General features: G+C 39.7%; 1 protein-coding gene across 1 annotated transcript in view; it reads right to left on the bottom strand.

Moving 5' to 3' along the window:
- Positions 1–1,251: 1,251 nt before the first annotated feature.
- The window catches only part of LOC132229760 (uncharacterized), a 122,081-nt gene continuing 101,079 nt past the window's right edge, over positions 1,252–22,253 (bottom strand). The window contains exons 3-4 of the mRNA XM_059686230.1: positions 1,810–1,934; positions 1,252–1,320 (exon numbers count right to left, since the gene is read on the bottom strand). Of these exons, the coding sequence (XP_059542213.1) occupies positions 1,252–1,320; positions 1,810–1,934 (194 nt within the window). The remainder of the gene's footprint in view (positions 1,321–1,809; positions 1,935–22,253) is intronic.

Raw genomic sequence — 22,253 nt, 5'->3', positions numbered from 1 at the left:
GCTTATAACACTTTTAATAAAATGTCCCCCCCTCCTTCATATAAATTAACTATATTATCTCAGTAGTGTGTGTATGTGCCAACTGTAAGTTACTGACTGACATGACACAGGAACACCCACAGAAGAGTAAGAGGCTGTGTGTTTATCTCACGATAGTAGAGATCTTCATAGGGAACCCAAACTGAGAGTGCCAAGACTCAGTCTAGTGCATATGGCTAAAGCCTCTGCTGTAAGTTATATTCTCAAGACTCAGTGACATAGACTTTGGTGAATGCACTTTGGAATTATCGATTGTCTTGATGGAACAAGCTGGACAATCCTAGGGTCAGATGAGCTCCTATAGTTAACGTATAGGTTTTCCTAAGGTGGGTGGAGAGAGAAATATTGTTCCTCTTACTATGAAAGAAAAAAGCAACAACACCAAAACAGGACTTTTCCCATGAAAGAGAAGTACAACCCAGAAGCAAACCTAGGAACTAAAGTTTATCCTTGAGCAGCTCTCTGTGTAGGGTGAAACCTTTCTCCCAGTTCTCCTAAAATGCTGAGATAAATCATATTTAGCTAACAATGTTCAGAGCTCTCCCATAAATTTAATTCCTTCCAGTTAAACCCCAAACTTCAGTAAACATTACACACACAGAGTCCTGTGTCAGTGATGTTGTAGGGAGTTGGGAGAATCAGCAGTAAAGCTATGTGGCTGTTCCTGAGCCCTCTTCTACTGGAGCCGGTGGGCCAGGAACCGCCGTGAGCCAAGGAAGAATCCGAGTTCCCTAAACTCCAGATGCTGACCATTGTCTGACACACAATGCAAGTTGCAGTTGAGAGAAAAAGAGAGAAGCAAGCAAGAAGGTGAAAGAGCAAACAGGAGAGATTGACTTGAAAGAGGAAATTAAACAACCTCCTCACATTCTCCTAAATATACTAAAAAATAGATGACCCTGAATGAAGAAGGCAGAGGTTAGGTTATAGGGCAATGCTTTCATCTGCTTAAAAAAAATCATATCACTATGTGTACAAAGTCTGTGCAAAGTCTTTCATGATTAACTGTCTCAGTATAACAGAATGATAACTGATTTGTTAAGATTATATTTTAATGTTTGTTCAAAGCATATGTATTTAGTTCTCTTTTCATCAATACACTCTCCCATTCAAAGCAGATTTGAACAGGATTATGAAATCACACACTTAGAAAATGTAAATGATGAAATCATGATTAAAGACAGATTATTATGATCTGAATTTTTTGAAAAGTCAGTACACAGAAACACAAGCAAAATCATTAGAGAAGGCTATAAAACTGACTCTGAGTTTTCCAACAGCCTAAGCAAAGGGAAAATAGAATGAGTTACAAGAATCATATTGTTTTTATGATATAAACATCTAATTGTATAGGAGAAGAAAAGCTTTTTCCTGAAACTGAGGCCCTGTGAGAATTGTATAATGATTTACAGGTTTTTATAGAAGAAATGAGATAGAGAACATACCATAATAAACATACTACAAGTCACCTCCTATAGGTTCTTACTGTATTCCTCAAGGAAGCCTACCATATCAAGCTAATGCTTCAGTTTCTAAAGCATACATTTTGTTCTCCGTTACCTATTTGTATTATTTAATAATCTGTAGATAACAAAAAACAACATGTTATACCTATTTATCTATGTCTCTAAAAACAAAACTGTATCACTGTTATATATACACAACAAAACCGTCCAAATATGTTCATGACTTTTTAAATATTCCTAACCTAAAACAAAAGCACACTCTTCTTACCAAAACCAAACTGAAGGTATCCACTATTTCCCTCACCTGTGATTCTTTCACATTTTCAACAGTAAAGTTGAACCAGACTCGGAAGCGTGGATTACAGGTATCCGGCCTAATGAACAAATCATACTCAAACTCAGAGACCTGGTCCACCCGTCCAAGGTTACCTGGTAATAAAAATTAAGAGAACTGGGTTTTAATAGAAGATCATGCAGTTCAAGGGTACATACATTTAAAATATTAGGAGTTCTTACAGTGACATTTGTCATCATTCAGTAGTTATAGGAACAGTATTCACAATCTCTAAGGCTGCTGACTCCAAATGCAGAGCAGAGGCTTTGAGCTAAGCCAGGCTGGGATGCAAGCAGCTTTTTCAATCCTTATCACCTAGCAGATCTTTTTGTCTTAGATTGGGATACTGTATAGAGCATGTATCAAGGACCAATAAAGCAATTAAGAATTACAAACAAACTTCAGTTTCCTAGTTCGAAAAATAAGGATGATAACACCTTAACATTTGAATTAACCTATGTGGTATACAAGCTACTTCTAATATATTTGATCTTATTTAACTCTCAAATGCAATAGGGCTATGCATTTGTACTGTGTTTGGTATATCTCTCAACTTTTATTAGAATATGTTAAAAGTTTTAAACAAAAAAATTAGAAGTAGTTACTCTGTAAGAATAACAATGATAAATTTACAAACAACATTGAAATTATTTTTCATTTTCTCCAACAACAGAACTAACAGTTATATTAAAAATGTACAAACTTAACACATTGGGGCAGATCACGAGCATTCTCGTGTTTTCGTATTACACAGTGTTTTACATAAATGCTAAAGGCACACCTTAAAATTAAATACCCATTGCATTTTGAAGTTATTTATTATATGTTCTTACAAGCTAATATCTTTTTAAAGTATGATACTTTGTAAAACGTTTTCTGTACTCGTTCAATAGAAACTTATCTGGCCATTGGGTAAAGCTAGCAATAAAACTACTGGTGCGCAATGTGTTGTTTGAGTTCCATTCTTTGTATCTCCTTTCTCAGATATTCAAATGAGTAGTGAATTGCCCAAAATGTTAATAGTAATATAAAATAAAATAAAAAAGAGTTTGATGAATTCCCAAACCAGATCATCAACAGCTAAAGAAGAGTAAAGATAACTACAGACATCAACAAAGCAATTGACTGAGAAGTTAGTATTGTATTGCATTTGAGGAGCACAGCAATATGTTGCTTCAAAATGAGCTCTAGTGTCTTTGGTCAAAAGTAAAAATACCAAAACAACTCAGAATTGAACTTTAACCAAACATAAACAGAAAATCTTTAAAGCAAACAGGAAAAGTAGCCATGACACATACAAAAGAACAACAATAAGAATGATCACTGACTTTTTCTCAGAAATCATGGGGGATAGTAATGAAATCTTTAAAGTGATGAAAGAACAAAACTCTCAATATTCAATATCCAATGAAAATATCCTTAAAAATGAGGGTGAACTAAATCATTTTCAGATAAACAAAAGCTAAGATAATTCATTTCTACCAGACCTGCATTACAAGGAAAGCCAAAATATATTAGATAGAATGCATGTCTATAAGAATAAATGAACACCATAAAATATTAAATAGTATTTAAATGTAAAAGACTTTGTCTCATAATTTTTAAAAAGGCAATTGACTGTTTAAACAATGACATACTTTGTATAAAGCTTGAGATAGAAACAGTATTGATACAAAGAAACATATTGCAATGGGTCAAGCAAGAATTGATGAGGGATCACGTGAAGCAGTGAGAAGAAGGAATCCACTGGTATATATTAAGGCATAAACGTTTCTTCCCCACTTGATACTTTTATTTAAATGTTTAACTTTCATGGGAAAGAAGGGGCAAAACAGTCACAATTATGGAAAAAAGTAATATTGAGATTTCCTTTCAGCAAAAATACAACAGTGAGGTCATCTTAGATATGAATTCTTGAAGGATTGGATTATGATTTGGCAGGTTTGGATTAGATAATCAAAGGTTCCTTCCAACCAGAAGTGGGTTTACTGTGAAGCAAATGAAGCTTAAGCTTTAAGGTTCTTCACGTACAAGAGCCCTTATGAAGGTTAAGAGTTGCAGACAGTATAATATAAAGGAAAAGCAAGGCTGCACTTCTTTGAAGCATATCCTGTAAATAGCCAGAGATTTCAGCAGAAAAAGACCCGAATCCCTAAAGATCCAATAATTTATTGTGATATTTATTCTGAAGATATAATTTTATATTAATAATTTTGTGAATTTTTCTTAAAGACAACCCTCTGAAATTATATAAGCTTCAAGCTATACAAAACTTAGAATGGCCCTTGCTTCCAGCTCTGGGCTTCTGTGGCATTAAGAAATAGAGTTGTAGTATGACTCATAGAGTTGAGGGCATATTTTCATCTTCATCTACAGAAATTTATTTTCCTAGTAAACAAACAAGATGATTTCCTTAAAATATATTATGAGCTATTAATTAGCAATTAAACACTGAATACCAGTACATGATGAATAATTAATGCTTTATATCTCGCCATCCAATGATGAATAAAAATAGAGATTTGAAGGTTGAGTGACATTTTCAAAGTCATTCTTCTTTAAAAGTTAAAAATGCTTTCTGGGTACACATTTTTAAGTGGATAGACTATTGATTAGAATGGCAGTCAGAAGACCTGGTTATAGCTCTGGATCTATCATTGCTTACCTTTGTGACCTTGGGCTTACGACAGAATTACCTGTACTGTAGCTCTGATTCTCACATCAACTTCTCAATTAATCTTCTCTTACTCAGTCTGTAGAAACAAATTCCTAACTGCTCTTCATGCCCACAGCAAGACCTCCACTCTCATATCATATGATTTCCACAGAGCTGCCTTTAATGGATTTCTACCATTTAAAGAATGAAATCTGAAATCAGCCTATCATAAAAAGTCTCTATAACTAGGCCCTTACATACCTGTGCAAATTCAGCTATCATCTGAGTTCCTGGGGGAAGTGGGAGTTAATACACAGATTTATTCACTGTTACACAACCATTCTGTCTTGGCACATTTACTTAAGCTATTCTCATAGTTTGGAGCCCTCTCATCATCTATGACTTTTCATTGAAGGTATCTTCCAAGTTATTTTCAAAAATTAATCTTTCCCCATCATCTTCTCATATCTTTCCCCATCACTTTCTTTATTACTCATTTATAATGTCCATCAGATGCTAAAGTGGTTGAGGACTTTAGCAGTGAATCAGACAGTCCTGGTCTCAAGTCTTTGCTCTACCACTCACTAAGTTGTGTAACTCTGGGAAAGTTATTTAACCTCCTTGAAAGGTTTCATTTACTAAGTGGACCATGTGTATAAGGTATCTTCTACATGCATGGAAATCAGCATAAATTCAGTGAGGAGGAAGCAGTATAATCCATCAGGCTTCCATGTTTACGTAACTGGGCTTACCAATGAAGTTCATTGTCAGTCAGTGGAATGAGGGTAGAATAGAAATGATGGGTAAGATATTTCTGATCGACTTTCCCATAGTATAAGGCAATATTTAGCTTCCCATTTGGCTTTTTCCCCCCATTTGAAACTTTAGTATTCTCAGCAAGTAGCCCCAAAAAGGAAGAGTATTGTATGATTCATGAAAGAAATTCCACTCTAGACCCAAACAGGGTGAGTTACTCTCCTTTGTTTCTAATGGAAATGTTCAAGAAGTACTTTCTGAAAGTTAGTCAAATTGATATGTGAAACATCTTAATTCTCTTATTTGGAAAGTAAACTAACCAATTTCAATCTTTAATGAAATATTCACTTAAATATTTATTTATTTATTGAGTATAAATTATAGGTTAACATAAAATTATTATTATGGTTATGACAGTGAACAGCACACAGTCTTTATCCTTGGGTTCTTATGCACTCATTGAGAATATAAACATCAATCTAATCACTTGAAGTATGATAAGGGCTATGAAGAAGAGATATATTCCTGGTATCATAATAGCATACAATAGGATAAAGTAATCTAGTTTATAGGATGAAAGTAGGCTATCCTTTTTATTTTTTAATCCTCACACAAGGGGTTATGGGGTTTTTTTATTGACTTTTAGAGAGAAGAAAAAACATTGATGTGAGAGAAACATTGATTGGCTGCCTCCAAAATGCTCCATGACTGGGGATCGAACCTGCAACCTTTTTCTAAAAATAGATAGATAGATAGATAGATAGATAGATAGATAGATAGATAGAGATAGATATAGATATCTATAGATATAGATATATAGATAGGTATATCTTAACTAATAATAGACAAACATGTAAATTAACCATCCCTCCGCTATGCTCACCAGCCAATCAGGAGAGTATGCAAATTAACCCAACAAAGATGGCGGTTAATTTGCATACGTAGGGGCAATGTGGCGGAGCGAAGACTGAAGGCTCCGTCCAGAGCTGCGAAGACTAAACACTCTGGCCAGAGCAAAGGCCTGGGTCCCAGGTGCCGGAGGAAAACTGATACCAGCAACCAGAGGAAGTGAAGGCCTATTGCACGAATCTCTTCGTGCAACAGGAGATATATATATATATATATATATATATATATATATATATATATATATATATATATATTTATATTTCAGAAAGGAAGAGAGAGGGAGGAGAGACAGAAACATCAATGATAAGAGAGAATCACTGACCTGCTACCTCCTGTGGACCTCCTACTGGGGATTGAGCCTGCAACCCTGGCATATGCCCTGATCAAACCGTGATTTTCTGGTTGATAGGTCAACACTCAACCATTAAGCAACACTGGCCGGCAAACCAGCAACCTTTTGGTGTACAGGACCATGCTCCAACCAACTGAGCCACCCAGTCAGGGCTAAGCTATTCTTGTACTCAATGTTATGAATTGAATGTTTGTGTCCCCACTCCACCAATTTCATATGTTGAAAATCAATCTCCAAATGTGTCTTTACTTGGAGATGGTGCCTATAAGGAGGTAATTAAGGTTAAAAGAGTGGGGCCCTGATATGATAGAATTAGTGTCCTTATAAGAAAACACCACAGAAGCATTCCTTCTCCATCCCTCCCTCTTCCTCTTCCTCTCTCTCTTCGTGCACATGCACCAAGGAAAAACCATGTGAGGCATAGTGAGAAGGGGGACATCTGCAAGCCAGGAAGAGGGCTATCACCAGAGACTGAATCCTGTTCAACTTTGCTCTGGACTTTACAGCCTCCAAAACTGTGAGAAAATAAATTTCTGTTGTTTAAGCCATGCAGCCTATGAGTATTTTATTATGGTAGCCTGAGCAGAAAAAAAAAAAAAAAGAAGGAGGAGAACGGAGGAGGAGGAGGGAGGAGGAGGAGGAGGAGGAGGAGGAGGAGGAGGAGGGAGGAGGAGGAGGAGGAGGAGGAGGGAGGAGGAGGAGGGAGGAGGAGGAGGAAGAGGTAGAAGAAGAAGGGGGAAGTAACATTTTCTTCTCCTTTCAAAATATAATGGACTTCATCTGTGAAAGTCCTATATATGTGAGGCATTAGACTAATGCTTAGGCTACCTGCACGGGTAGGGTAACCTAGGCCTGGCTGGTGATCAGCGCTGATCAGGGCCTTCTAAATGCCAGCGGGGGCCTTCCTTCATTCTACTCTGCCCACTGGTGGTCAGGGCATGTCACAGCAAGTGGTCGAACTCCCGGTCGGGTGGAACACTCAAGGGACAACTTGCATATTAGCCTTTTGTTATATAGAATGTGCTTCTCTGAAGTAATCTTTACCACTCCCATAACATTTGGTAGATCATTTTAAGCTTAGCAAGTGTTACATGCTTGCTGAGCTCATGTTGCCACTATTTTGGCTACAGATCTTTTCAAATCTGTAAAATGAAAAGGTATCATTAAGGCAATAGCAAAATAAATTACCCCAAATCTCCATTGGCTTACAACAATAAGCATATATTTTTAAACTCAAAAGTTTGCAGGTTGGGGGCTGAGCAGCTCTGCTTTAGGCTGCAGGTAGATTGGGTCTGAGGATACATCAAGGTATGTTCATATATCTCTCATCTACCTGTTCTCATGGCAAATCACCAGCATGTAAAAGCCAAGCCAAATTAGACAAAGCACATTGAAAGACTCTGTTGAAATCATATCCATTAACATTCCACTGACCAAAAAAAAAATCAAGTTACAAAGCCATAATAAAAAAGCAGGGAGTGTACATTACCTACAGTCAGAGAGTGAAAAAAATAAATATTTGCTGAATAATATCTACATATTCTAGACAGATGGTCTCTAAGTGGGAAAGAAACTAAGTATCCTATTATGTGCTTGGAATATGATGGTGACTAAGACAGAGATTCATGGCCATAGCTCATAGTGTGGAAGCCGATAAAGATCATGAAAGATAGGAGATTATGCAAAAATGGAGGCAAAGTAAGTGGATGCTGCACAGACATGCTCCCAGGACCAAACTAGAATTACAACTAGAATACAGAAAAACTCCCTGAATAATCAACAGAAGACTCACTGGAGAGAACCCTAATAACCGAGGACCGAAAGTGAAGACCGCATAGAGAATGGTAGGAGAGGAGGAGGTGCAAAAGGGCTGGCTGGGCTCCCACAGATAGCAACTAAAGTTCCAGAAAGATATCTCAGCTGTGGGGGGATGCCATTGAGAACTCTGGGGTCTACTCCCCATGCTGGGCACCCCAGCAGAGAGCACCAGAACTGAGAAGGATACCCATATAACATGGCTATGAAAAGCAGCAAGCTGGATAATAGGGAAAGATTGCTGAATGTAGGCACCCTCTTAAAGGGCCAATGCAAAAAATTCCCTATGGAGCCCCCCACCTTGTGCTCTGGCAGAGGAACAGCAGCATGGACTTGAGCTGTGTGAGCAGAAGCCAGGATTGGGGACTCTGGGATTAGAGCTCAGAAGGCAGACACCCGGTTTCCTGTGCTGAGTCATTCCCTCATATTGCAGAGGTCATCTTTCTCACACAGACATTTGCTATAAGGCAACCTTGCCTGGAGGGGGAAGACAGTTGATCCACCCTTTTGAAAACACCTTGCCCCACAGTGTGGGTGGAGTTGCTCTGGCCCATTAAAAGACTACAATTAGCTCCAGGCACAATCAATTTCCCCACCCTTTTGAAAACAACTCTTGCCACATTTGTGGATGATTCAAGACAAAAATCCTATTAGTCTGTAGAGAGAGGTGGTCTCTGTAGGCTTTGAATCTTTGCCTGATAGCCACAGCAATCTTGAGAAAGAACAACAAAGTTGGAGGAATCACAATACCACATTTCAAGTTAAACTACAAAGCCATCATAATCAAAACAACCTCCCACTGCCTCCTCCTCCTGACAGGCCCAGCCCCAATCCAGCCCAATGTGGGCCGGGCCGGCCGGACTCCACCCGTGCATGAATTCGTGCACTGGGCCTCTAGTTATCAATAAGAAAGGGCAGAGGACACCTAGAGAATGGCACTTGACAGCCATAACCCACATGGAACCACCACCATGCCCCTGCAGTGAGTAGCGCAGTACCTCCCAGCAGGCTCCCAGATATCTGCAGGGTGTGCGCGCTGCCAGAGTGAGCTCTCACACCAGGCCTCCTTACCAGCTCCCTGGGAACCGGCATCCAAGAGCCCTCAGTGAGTGCAAGCCAGGGGGAATCCTGTGCCCCACCCCTGACCCAGATCCCAGGACCCTGTGCTGCTAGCCAGGTCTAAATATTTGGACTGAGGTGACATTAAAGAAAATTAATCAGGAAAGTAATGTGTTAAAATCCTTAGAATATACTCAGATTGGAGGAATAACTGGCAGGATGTGGGTTGGGAGTGGCAGGAAGAGTCCAAGTATAAGATGAAGAGGCCTAGGCCAAAGCAGTAGCAGAGGGAATAAAAAGAAGGGGCTATTAGCATATTTATAAACATAATTCACTTATGTTTTTTATTGAATGTACACAAAGGTCAAGTGTTCGAGTTGCAAGGGACAGAAACTCAATTCCAATTAAATTAATCAAAAACTGGAGGTTTTCAGAAAGAAAATACTTAAGAAACCAGCACAACTCTAAGAACCTCAGGGTTAGGCACACAAAATTGAAATGCTGTTTGCATTCTCTCGCTTTCTTTCTTAGTTCACTTAATTCTCTTCTACTCTAGATAAGATTATGCCACATCAAGGAATAACACAGTCACAGAAAGCCCCAAATTACTTTCTTCCAACTACATGACCCTAAAGGCAAGAAAGTGCCTTTCTCCCTGTTTACAATTATTTAAAAATTTAAAAGCTCTTGAGGAAGGTTCTCATTGGTCCCAACTTGGGTCACACGTTTACCCCACAACTAATCCAGTGAACAGGACACTGTAAATCACTCTAGTAAACTGCTGACACCTTTATTTGAAGGAATACAATTTGTTATCAGTAGGGGAAATTTGTATCAACTAGGAAGGGAATAAAGGACTAGCTGAAGGTGACTAGTTGAGAGTTCCAGCTTGGTGACTAGATTGGTGATGAATTAGCCATAATAGGTGGTACAGGAAGAGAAGAAGGTATGAAGAAGAAAATGTTTTAATTTTAAGTTTGAGGTATCTGTGAATCATTCAAAAGTTAATATTCAATAACCACTCATTTTTTTCTTTGCACAAGATTAGAACTATATAGAACGTACACTGAGTGGCCAGATTATTATGACCACCTGACATTTGTAGGCAAATTAGCTATAATTTCACGCTGAAGTTGCTAGAGGACCAGATCATTATAAACGTCTGAATAGCACAACATATCTCTAAGTATCATTGCTGATCAAGTTCATCCTATGATGTTGATGGCGTACACCAATGGAGATGGCTTCTTCCAACAAGACAATGCTCATATTGTGCAGGAGTGGTTTCAAGAACATGAGGGAGACTTTACCTTGCTTAGGTGGCCCCCACAATCACCAGATCTCAATCCAATTGAGCATTTGTGGGGCGAAGTCAAAAGAGCCATCAGGCAGCTGATTCCACAACCATCAAATCTCACAGAACTGGACAGTGCTATTCATCAGGCATGGTGTCAGATTCCTCACATCACCTTTCAACATCTCGTGGAGTCAATGCCAAGAAGAATCGCCGCAGTATTGAAGGCAATAGGTGGCCCAACAAAGAACTGATGGGGTGGTCATAATAATCTGGCCGGTCATAATAATCTGGCCACTCGGTGTATATGACAATTGCAATTACTTTTGCAATTTCATTATTTAGAAAAAGTCTAAATTTCATTTCTGTATCTGAAATAAAAGCATTAAATCCATGGAATTTCTCTTTCCATAGTAAAGACTACTTGAAAATTATGTCCTAGTAGTCTCTAAACATATTTTGGCAGAAATTAGAGCCAATTTGAGATTTCAAAAATCTCTTTTGAAATGCATATGGGTCAGCAATTTTTATAAAAGAGTAAAACAATGCTGCATCTTAAGTGGAAATAATACAACAAACACAAGAAGATCTGTTGTCCTGATTGCAATTAGTCACAGAGATTTAGAGGCCTTCCTACTATCTCAGAATATCAGGAGCACTGCTCACTAACACAAAACTTGGTTGAATCCATCTTGGACACCAATAGTCCAAATCTTCTGAAACAATTTGCAGGTATCTTAACAAAAACTCCAAGTATTTGCAACTACAGAGGTTGTACTAAGCCAGTGATTCCCAACCTTCTGGCCCTTTAAATACAGTTCCTCATGTAGTGACCCAACCATAAAATTATTTTCATTGCTACTTCATAACTGTAATGTTGCTACTGTTATGAATCGTAATGTAAATATCTGATATGCAGGATGGTCTTAGGTGACCCCTGTGAAAGGGTCGTTCGACCGCCAAAGGGGTCGCAACCCACAGGTTGAGAACCGCTGTACTAGGCAGACTTAAACATTTTGACTTTTTAATATTTACAATCATATTCCCTAAGGTGAAATTATGTTTCCTGAAACTCTCCATTTTGTGGGTCAATTTGGTACTTACAGCAACAGGGAAGAAAAAAATATTGAAGATGGGGTTTTGCATAGCCACTCAAATCAAAGGTGACAATTACCTTGATACAAGAATAAATAATAAAGCTTGAGGGTTTTATTAGTCCCAAAGTAATTTTAAAGTTGCATAAAATATTCTTTCTTTCAATATATATGAAAGTAGTTTTACTTCTCCTTCCCTATACATTTAGTCTTCATAAAATATTCAACATGTTGCTTCCAATGTCAATAAAATGTATCTTTTACTGGAAGAAGGAAAATCCATTTTGCAAAATGATAGGGAGATTACCCAGCATAACTATAATTATCAGGGCTGGGGGTTGGGAGAGAAAGGCACAGAAAGAGAGAGAGTGGTTAAGCAATTTAAAGTTTTCTTAAGCCACACACTGCATTTTCCTACAGAGGATTTTTAAGGTGAGAAATAGACCTTAAGATCTTAGATAGGCCTGAGGCAATAAAAAAAAGGTCAAACATTCTGCTAAAAGGCACTGCTATCTTCAGAACAACAACTTATCAGCCAGTTTGCAGAGCCTCCTTATTTACAGCTATTGGTCCCAAAGGAAGTGCACCTGAGTGTGGGCCTCGATTACTTTGTAATGAGTTTGCCAGGAATGATACAGAAAACAAATTTGTAACTGTGTACCATTCACCGCTCAGAAACCTTAGCAAAGACTTTTTCTTCTGGTAAGGAAGAAAGGGGAGACGGGACACAATGGAGAGGAAGAAAAAATGCAAAGAGAAGAAAAGAGGTCTAACAATAAAAAGCCACCTTCAGCCCTCGCCGGTTTGACTCAGTGGTTAGAGTATCCAGCAGCGGACTGAAGGGTCATGGGTTCTATTTCAGTCAAGGACACGTAACTTGACTGCAGGCTTGAATCCCGGGAAGCAACCAATTGATGTGTCTCTCTAAAATCGCAGTTTCCCAATCTGTGTCTCCCCCGCTCCCTTCCACTCTCTCTCAATGGGGGTGAAATATCCTCAGGTGAGGATTAACAAACACACACACACACACACACACACCATCTTCAGTTATCCTATCTAATAAAAGAGAAACATGGTAATTAGTGTAGGACCGCTACCCTTCCAATTGGCTAATCAGGGAGATATGCAAATTAACTGCCAGCCAAGATGGCAGCCGGCAGCCAGGCAGCTGGAAGCGAACATGAGGTTTGCTTGCTTCAGTGACGGAGGACTCCAACGTTCCCCGCCAGCCTTGCCGGCCTCTGAGCTTGCAGTTTGGAACATTGTTACAAATATAGAAGCTACACAAAACCCCAGAAACCTGCTTTCAGCCGGCGGGATCTCAGAGCTGGAGTTGATACAGAGTTTCGATTATAGAACCCAAACAAACCAGATACCTGCTTTCAGCAGCAGAGGCCTCAGAGCTGGAGCCAGAGCTAAAGCTGGCCCAGAATAAAAAAGAAAAAGAAAAAAAGGAGCAGTTGGGAGCTTCAGTCACCTGCCAGCCTGAAAACAGTCCTCAGCCCCTCACCCAGACTGGCCAGGAACCCCAGTGGGGACCCCCACCCTGAAGGGTGTGTGACCAGCTGCAAACAGCCATCATCCCCTCATCCAGGCTGACCAGGCACCCCAGTGGGGACCCCCACCCTGAAGGGTGTGTGACCAGCTGCAAACAGCCATCATCCCCCCACCCAGGCTGACAAGGCACCCCAGTGGGGACCCCCACCCTGATTCAGAACACCCTTCAGGGCAAACCAGCCAGCCCCACCCATGCACTAGGCCTCTATCCTATATAGTAAAAGGGTAATATGCCTCCCAGCACCGGGATCAGCAGAGCCGAGAGGCCTCCCGGCACCGGGATCAGCGTGACAGGGGGCAGCACCCAAACCCCCTCATCGCCCTGTGGCTCTGTGTGTGACAGGGGGCAGGGACGCAACCTCCCTATCGGCCCTGCTCTGTTCGTGACAGGGGAAGGCACCCCAACCCCTTGATCGCCCTGCGGCTCTGTGTGTGACAGGGGGCGGCGCGCCAACCCCCTGATCGGCCTTGCTCTGTGTGTGACAGGGTAGAGCCATAACCTCCCCATTGGCCCTGCCCTGAGTGTGAGAGTGGCGATGCCCCAACCCCCTGATTGGCCCTGCTCTGTGGGTGATAGAGGGCGGCGTCCCAACCCCCCCTCCCACGGGCCCTGCTCTGTGTGTGACGGGGTAGAGCCATAACCTCCCCATCGGCCCTGCCCTGAGTGTGACAGTGGCGGCGCCCCAACCCCCTGATCGGCCCTGCTCTGTGGGTGATAGAGTGTGGCGCCCCAACCCCCTGATCCGCCCTGCTCTGTGTGTGACAGGGGGCGGTGCCCCAACTCCCCTATCAGCCCTGCTTTGTGAGTGACAGGGGGGAGCTCCTCAACCCCCTAATGGGCCCTGCTCTGTGTGTGACAGGGTAAGGAGCCCCAACCCCCCTGAAGGGCCCTGCTCTGTGAGTGACAGGGGGCAGCGCCCCAACCCCCTGATCAGCCCTGCTCTGTGCGTGACAGGGGGTGGCGCTGCAACCTCCCTATCGACCCTGCCTTGAGTGTGACAGGGGGCGGTGCCCCAACCCCCCAATCGGCCCTACCCTGAGCGTGACTGAGGGTGGCATCGCAACCTCCCAATCCGTCCTGCTCTGTGCATGACAGGGGGCGGCGCCCGAACTCCCCAATCGGCCCTGCTCTGAGCCCGACCAGGGGCTGCACCTAGGGATTGGGCCTGCCCTCTGCCACCCAGTAGCAGGCCTAAGCTAGCAGGGCATTATCTCCCGAGGGGTCCCAGACTGTGAGAGAGCACAGGCCGGGCTGAGGGCACCCCCATCCCCCCGAGTGCACAAATTTTTGTGCACCGGGCCTCTAGCACTACTAATAAGAAGCCAAAACCCTGCAGAAGACTGAGTTACCAAGTTTACAAGCGCAGTTTGGGAGATTCAGGGATTACCCACCCCAGCTCAAAGGCCTTATTCTAAGGCAACTCCATAAAATGTTATTTCCAGGGGGTGGACTTGTACTCTCACAGATTAGCAACAAAAGGTCAAGGGCTACCCTACACAACTAGGACACCTACATATAGTGTGCTCATTTACAAGAGCCTATTCCATCCCTCTTAGTTCATAAAAGTGCATACCACAATAAATGAGGAAGGTAGAGAATTAAACTTTATCCAAGAACCGTCAGTAAGTCTACTGTTGGAAATATATGTGAATACAGACAGTCCTCGGGTTACATCGGACTTGACGTACATTGTTTCGTGGTTACATCGCCATCTCCCATCCTATATAAAATCCTATATAATAAAGAGGTAATATGCAAATTGACCGTCACACCCTCGCACAATGGCCGCCCCCATGTGGCCACAAGATGGCCGCCCATGTAGTCACAATATGGCCGCCCCCATGTCATCACAAGCTGGCCACCACAAGATGACCGGCAGGGGAGGGCAGTTGGGGGTGAATAGGGCAGCAGGGAAGGGCAGTTGGTGGGTGATTTGGCCAGCAGGGGAGGGCAGTTGGGGGTGACCAGGCCTGCAGGGGAGTAATTAGGCGTCAATTAGGCTGGCAGGTGAGTGGTTAGGGGGCAATCAGGCTGGTAGGCAGAGGCAGTTGGGCCAATCAGGCAGGCAGGCAAGCGATTGGGAGCCAGCAGTCCCAGATTGTGAGAGGGATGTCCGATGACCGGTTTAGATCGGGCCTAAACCAGCAGTAGGACATCCCCCGAGGGGTCCCAGATTGGAGAGGGTGCAGACTAAGCTGATCAGGGGGTGGGGCCAGACGGCCAACCTCACAACCCCTCCCCTCTGCCAGCTTGTCCCTAATCGGACTCTCCCACCCTGATCAAGAGTGGGGCAAGCTGGCCAAACAACCCCTCCCTCCCCGCCCGGCCAGCCATGCTCTGGATCAGCCCACCCCACCATGATAGGCCTGCAGCCCCTCCCCCCCACTGGCCACACCACCCATGACCTCACCTCCCACCCCAATAGGGGGCGGGGTTGGCCGGCCAACCTCCTGGAGCCCCTCCCCCCAGCTGGCCACACCCCTGATGGGCCCCCACCACCCTGATCAGCCCACAGCCCATCCCCCTGCCCAGCCCCACCCCTGATCAACCCCCAGATCAATAGGGAGCAGGGCCGGCTGGCCAACCATACATGGCCCCTTCCCCAGGCCACTGGCCCCCAATAGGCACGCCCCACCCCATTCAGGGGTATGGTGGGCCGGCACACTGCCCACAGCCCCTCCCCATGGCCAGCCCCACCCTAATCGGCCTCCCAACCTCAATCAGGGGTGGGGCCCACTGGCCAATCACCTGCGGCCCCTTCCCCCAGCCGGCCCAGCCCTGATTGGGGCTGGGCGGACCCACCTGTGCAGGAATTCGTGCACTGGGCCTCTAGTAAAATATATTTTTATATAACTAAAGGATCAAAAAAGAAATAACAAATGAAAAGTAGAAAGTATGTGGAACTTAATGAAAATGAGAAAAATATAAAAATTAAGTCTATTTATAAATTCTAATATCAGACAAGAATAGTTTTGAAATCAATAATGTGATAGTCGGCTTTAAAGAAATTAGAAAATAAGAGCAAACAAAAAACAAAATATATAGAAGAAAATAAATAATAAAAAATAGAAAAAATAAATTAAATAAAAAAAATAATAAAGTCAATTAAACCAAAATTTGGCCCTTTTTTAAATGTTATTTTTAATTTTCTTTAAGCCCACCGTGTGGCTTGATGGTTGAGCGAAGGAAGACCTATGAATCAAGAGGTCAGGCTCGATCCCCAGTAGGGGACATGCAAGAGGCAGCCAATCAATGTTTCTCTCATTGATGTTTCTATCTCTCTAGCCTTCTCCCTTTCTCTCTCTCTAAATCAATAAAAACATATTTTAAAAGTCTTTTTAATATTTATTGTTGAAAGTACTACAGAAGTATCCCCTTCTTTACCCCATTGCCCCCCTCCCACCCAGTCCCCACCCTAACCCAGGCCTTCACTACCCTATAGTCTCTGTCCCTGAGCAATGCATATATGCATATAACTTCTTTGGTTAATCTCTTCCCACTTCACTCCCCTCTTCCCTCTGAGATTTGTCAGTCTGTTCCATGTTTCCATGTCATTTTATTCATCAATTTATTTTGTTCATTAGATTCCATATATATGTGAGATATGTTAACTAACCTGATTGTGGTAATCATTTCACAATGCATATGTAGACCTTACATATATAAAATTGTTATTTATCAATCCCACTACAATAAAGCCAGAGAGAAAAAGAAATGGAGTACTGATACCTGCTATAAAATGAATGAAGCTTGAAATATTATGCAAAGTGAAAGAAATCAGTCACAAAAGACCACATACTGTATGAATCCATTTATATAAAATGTCCACAATAAAGAAATACACATAAATGGAAAATAAATTAGTGACTGCCTAAGGCTTAGAGGTGTGGGGAAGAATGGAAAGTAACTGATAATTAGTACAGTATGTGTTTGAGTGGATTACACAAATGTTTTAAAATTATATTATGGTGATGGTTACACAACTCTATGAAAATGCTAAAAATTATTAAACTGTATTATTTATATGAGTGAATTTTAGGGATGTGAATTATATCTGAATAAATAAGTTAAAATAAAAATAAAAATAGAAAAAATTTCTAAGGAAATGACAATTAAGACAGAAAACTGAAAAAATACCCCATAGTTTAACACATATGCTAGAGCTAGGAAGACAGGAACCTCTCTAATCCAGGCCTAGAGTCCAGAATTGGGCTAAACTACTCCTGGCCTTTGTGGGGGCAGGGAGAGCCCTCTAATGATGAAATAACATGGCTCTGTAGTTAGAACCAGGTTTAATTCCTCACTCTGCCAAGTACTTGCATTAAGACTATGGCCTCATTTTATTCATCTATAAAATAAAAACAAACATAATTTTCGGTACGTAAGAGGCTTTGAAAGAATATATGTAAAGCTTCTAGCACTGTTCCTTATGCATAGGAGAAATTCAACAAATCAAAGCACTTATTGTTATAACATCCAGAACTTTGCTGAATACTACTAATTACCCAGCTACAATATTAACATCCTATTTCAGGATGGAGATGATACCAATATACTCTGAGATTATGTACAACGAGAATTCTCATCTTACTGCAAATCATACAACCTAAATTGAACTTCAGCTAACAACTTTAAAAAAACTATTTGTAAGGTGTGTTTTATTTTAATCCCATATACCACCTGCTCACAAATTCAGCCCCCTCTGTAGGTTCTCATTAGGAAGAATGCCAAAACAACAAGCTAGAAAAAAAAAAAGTCACAAAAATGAGTACCGCCATACCATACCTCTCAGAATCACTAAAAATCAACAAGCATAATTCCAGAGTGCATGGGAAATGCCAGAAGAAAAAAAAAAACCGTATTTCCTCAGGCTATACCCACACAAGTGCTGGGAAAAGGTAACAGGAATGAAGAAGGACCTTCCTTTCGATATTATAGTTCATTAGTTAATCTCGGAAAGACTGTCAAATGTGAATGCAAAGTATTTCATAAACCTTTACCTATCACGCTGTTGCTTTTCCAAAATATTCCAGAAAACATAGGTAAACGTTTTTCTAATTAGAAGTATAACAACATATAAATAAACACATTAATAAATAAATAAATCCCCCAAATCAACCATGCAGAGAGAAATCTTTGCTAATATCTTGGGGCACCCTCTTCATATCTTTTTCTATGAATATTCATATTTTTACAGTTTGAGGTCAAACTATATAAAAAGTGTCACAACTGATTTTGCTTCATACAGGGTGGGGTAAAAATAGGTTTACAGTTTTTCGTATGAAAAATAATACGTTAATAGAATAAACACTTGTTGCTGTACAATAAATTAACTCAAAACTTAGCTGCTTCAAACAACAAATATTTATTGTCTTAGAGCTTCTATGAGTTTCTAAGATAAGCCCTTTCTACCTTGGGTTCCTGCTAAGTGACAATATTTTTTACCTTCTTTTAAGCCCTGTTTTTTCATTGAGGATTAGTGAAACACACCCTTAAAATCCTCAGAGGGCCTATTGTCTAATTTAGCACTCTGATATTCAATCTTTCTTAGGTCTGAACAAAGGATTTTACTGGTACAGTGACATACTCAGTTTCATCTCAGGGATTCCCTGGATTTTCTGAGAATACCTTAGCTTTTCTCTTTACCTGGAAGAATTAATTTTAGAATCATTTGTCACTTGGAAAGGCTGAGAAATTTTGAACCATTGGATCCTGGATCCTTCATGTCTAACAGTTCTTCCTTTAGTTTACCTCTCTCTTCTCACATTTTTACTATAAGCAGCAAGAAGTAACCAGGCAGCACCTGCAACATTCTGCCTAGAAATTTCCTTAGCTACATCATTCAGTTTCACTTAGTGCATTTTCTACTTTTCACATAACTGCAATGACAGTTTTGCTAAATGTTCCATCACTACATGAAAAGAATCTTCTTTCCTCTAGTTTCCAATAAGATTATTTTCACTTTCCTTTATGCTTTCAACTGAATTTCTCTAAAAGGTAGACTTGTTTCTACCATTTCTTCAGTGATATACAAGATTCACTGACACTAGTCTAGCTAAACTACTGTAATAGTAGAATAGAGGGGATGAAGAGGTCCAGCCCAGCATGAGTACATAAATCTTTTCAATACTTCATTAATGCCCAAGGCATTCAGCTGAACAAAGAGAAAGGAGTAAATATCATGTCATAAAATATAATCTAACCCAGACTCACTTAATAAAGACTAAAATGAAGCCCGAATAAAAACCTGAGGAAAGACAGCATTTAGAAGTGTGTCCTCTGTCAGGATTCCCAAATAAGTGAGAGGGGTATAAAATGTTTGAAAAGGGAGTAAAAATGAGTAATGTCCTACATATTTGTAAAGTACATCTGCAGAGTTTCTAATTTAGTCTCTCAGATTTGAGGCCCATGAATATGCATTTTAAGACAAGAACCCTTGATTATTCTGATTAGAAGGTCTAAGGCCAAAATTTTGTAAACCACAGACCATATATAGTTATTCAATAAAGAAAGCATTACAAAAATCTCAGTAGAAGAGATGGATTATTCAAAAAATAATGATGAAAATATTATTCAGAGAATTTTAAGTTAAAGCCTCAGTTTACAACATATACTTACATTAGTAACGATTAAAGAATTAAACCTATAGAACAAAACCATAAAAAGGCTAGAAGCAAACTTAAGTACATACTTCTCTGATTTGGAAGGACTGAACACAAAAACAATGGAAGAAAATATTAAAAGAATTAATATATTTGACTACATAAAATATGTACCTTCTCTTGTGTCAAAAATATGATCATCACATTAAAATATATCAAGCTAAAAAAATACTGGCCACAGAGATAACTAAGGCTTCATATTCTTTAAACATAAAGAGCTCAAATATACCACTAGAAAAATGGTAAAACTCCAAATGAACAATGACAGGAACAGACAATTCACAGAAGCAGAAAAGCAAATGTTAACAAATATATGAAATACGTTCAGCCTTACCAATGATCAAAGAAATACAAATTAAAACAAATAAAGCCATTTTTTGCCTGTGAAATAAGGGCAAGTTCCGATGGTGATTGTTCTCAAAACTAGTGAGTATGTACTAACTTTCCCACACTGTGTGTAGAAGCTTAAATTGGTATAATCGTTCTGAAAAGCAATTAGCAGTAGATTTCAAGGGCTCTGAAAAAAGATTCAGATCCTTTGAAATTGTAATTTTACTTCTAAGTACAGTACCCTCAGGAAATGAGGAGAAATAAAGACAAAAATTTATGTACAACCATGTTAAGTGCAACATTATTCATAATAGCAACATTAGCTATTAAATGTTCAACAATAGAGAAACCACTAAGTCCAACCACTGCATAATATTCTGTGATATGGGTTATTTAAATTATCTTTTTAAACATTTAGTGACTTAATAAAATGATCCTGCTATAAGGGAAGTGAAAAGCACAAAATTTTTTTTCACTCTATAATCTCAACAATGTTTTTAAAAATTGTGTTTCTGGGTTTTTCTATAAATCAAAAGGAAATGCACAGGTTAACAGAATTTATTTCTAGGTGGTAGAATTATATTTTTAAATTATAGATCATCTCATTTGTTTCACTATGTTTTACACATTTCCAATAGTTAGTATATATTACTGTTTTAACATTTTAAGGTGACTTTTAAAATTTTAAATAAATGGTTTAAAATTGGTTGGTTCTTGTGCTAATGCCCTTATTGTATACTGAGCTTTGGAAAAGAAAGTTCCTAAAATTAATGGTTCCTAAACCATTAAAGTTACACAAAATGACGATAGAATTGTGATACCCTTTAACATTCATTCAGTTTTCTTCTCCTGATATTAAAGTTTTTCTGAACCTTAAAAGTATAATGTTTTTTATAAGACAAAATTGCAACTGTATCTGGTATAATTAAAAGATTACATTAGTTATCTTATGAGTCATTATCAAGAGGTAAAATGGGAGGCAGGCATACATTTAATTATCTTTTTTTCTAATATATTTTTATTGATTTCAGATAGGGAGAGGGAGAAAGAGACAGAAATACTAGTAATGACAGAAAATCACACCTCCAGCACACCCTACACTGGAGATTGAGCCCGCAACCCGGGCTTGTGACCTCCTGGCTAGTGGGTCAACACTCAACCACTGAATAACACCAGCCAGGCACTTAATTATCTTTTTAAAAAATCCTGTCCCGCCTCACTCCTAGCGGTGCTTTTCATAAAAAAAAAATAGCAAAATTTCATGTTGCCAAAAAAATAAATAAATAAAATAGAATAGAATCTGATGTATGACCAAATTAAGTAATTAGGAAATGGACAATGAATGTTTGGTTGTACTTACATTATGCTATGAAGAGAAAATGTTATTTTACTCTTTATCTTTAAAAATGAAAATAACAAAAAACTGCCTCAAAGGGCTGCTTTAAAGATCTACTGAGTTAAGCAATGTAAAACACCGAAAACAATGCTTGGCACATGGTAAGTGCTCAACAAAGTAAACAGTGGTAATAATAGAAGTAGTTACCTTGATACTTTTCACAATAATAAAAAATTATTCACCATCAAATAATTAATTACTCCAATAATATGTGAATTTTAATTTCTCTAATTGTATATCTTTAACATAATTTAAATTTTTAGGCTTACAAGTTTCTTTTTACAGATATAACATAATGTGTCATTGTATCATTTCATCTGCATGCCAACTGCTTCTCTATGACGCATCTATTCATCTGTTCACTGATATATTTAATGGTTAAGTACTTTTTATTTAAATTTTGATTATTTTCTTAATGTGGGTTAGACTGATAATGCAATACTAACATTTTAAATGCAACCAAAGAACTTTTTATATGACAATACAATATTATATTCAGTATAATATTTGCGCTAAATAAGTATTTCATTTTA

This window comes from Myotis daubentonii, chromosome 3 (genome assembly GCF_963259705.1).
Source record: "Myotis daubentonii chromosome 3, mMyoDau2.1, whole genome shotgun sequence".
NCBI classification, from domain to species: domain Eukaryota; kingdom Metazoa; phylum Chordata; class Mammalia; order Chiroptera; family Vespertilionidae; genus Myotis; species Myotis daubentonii.
Note: the sequence above shows the minus strand (reverse complement) of the source record. Positions and strands in the feature narration are given on the sequence as shown.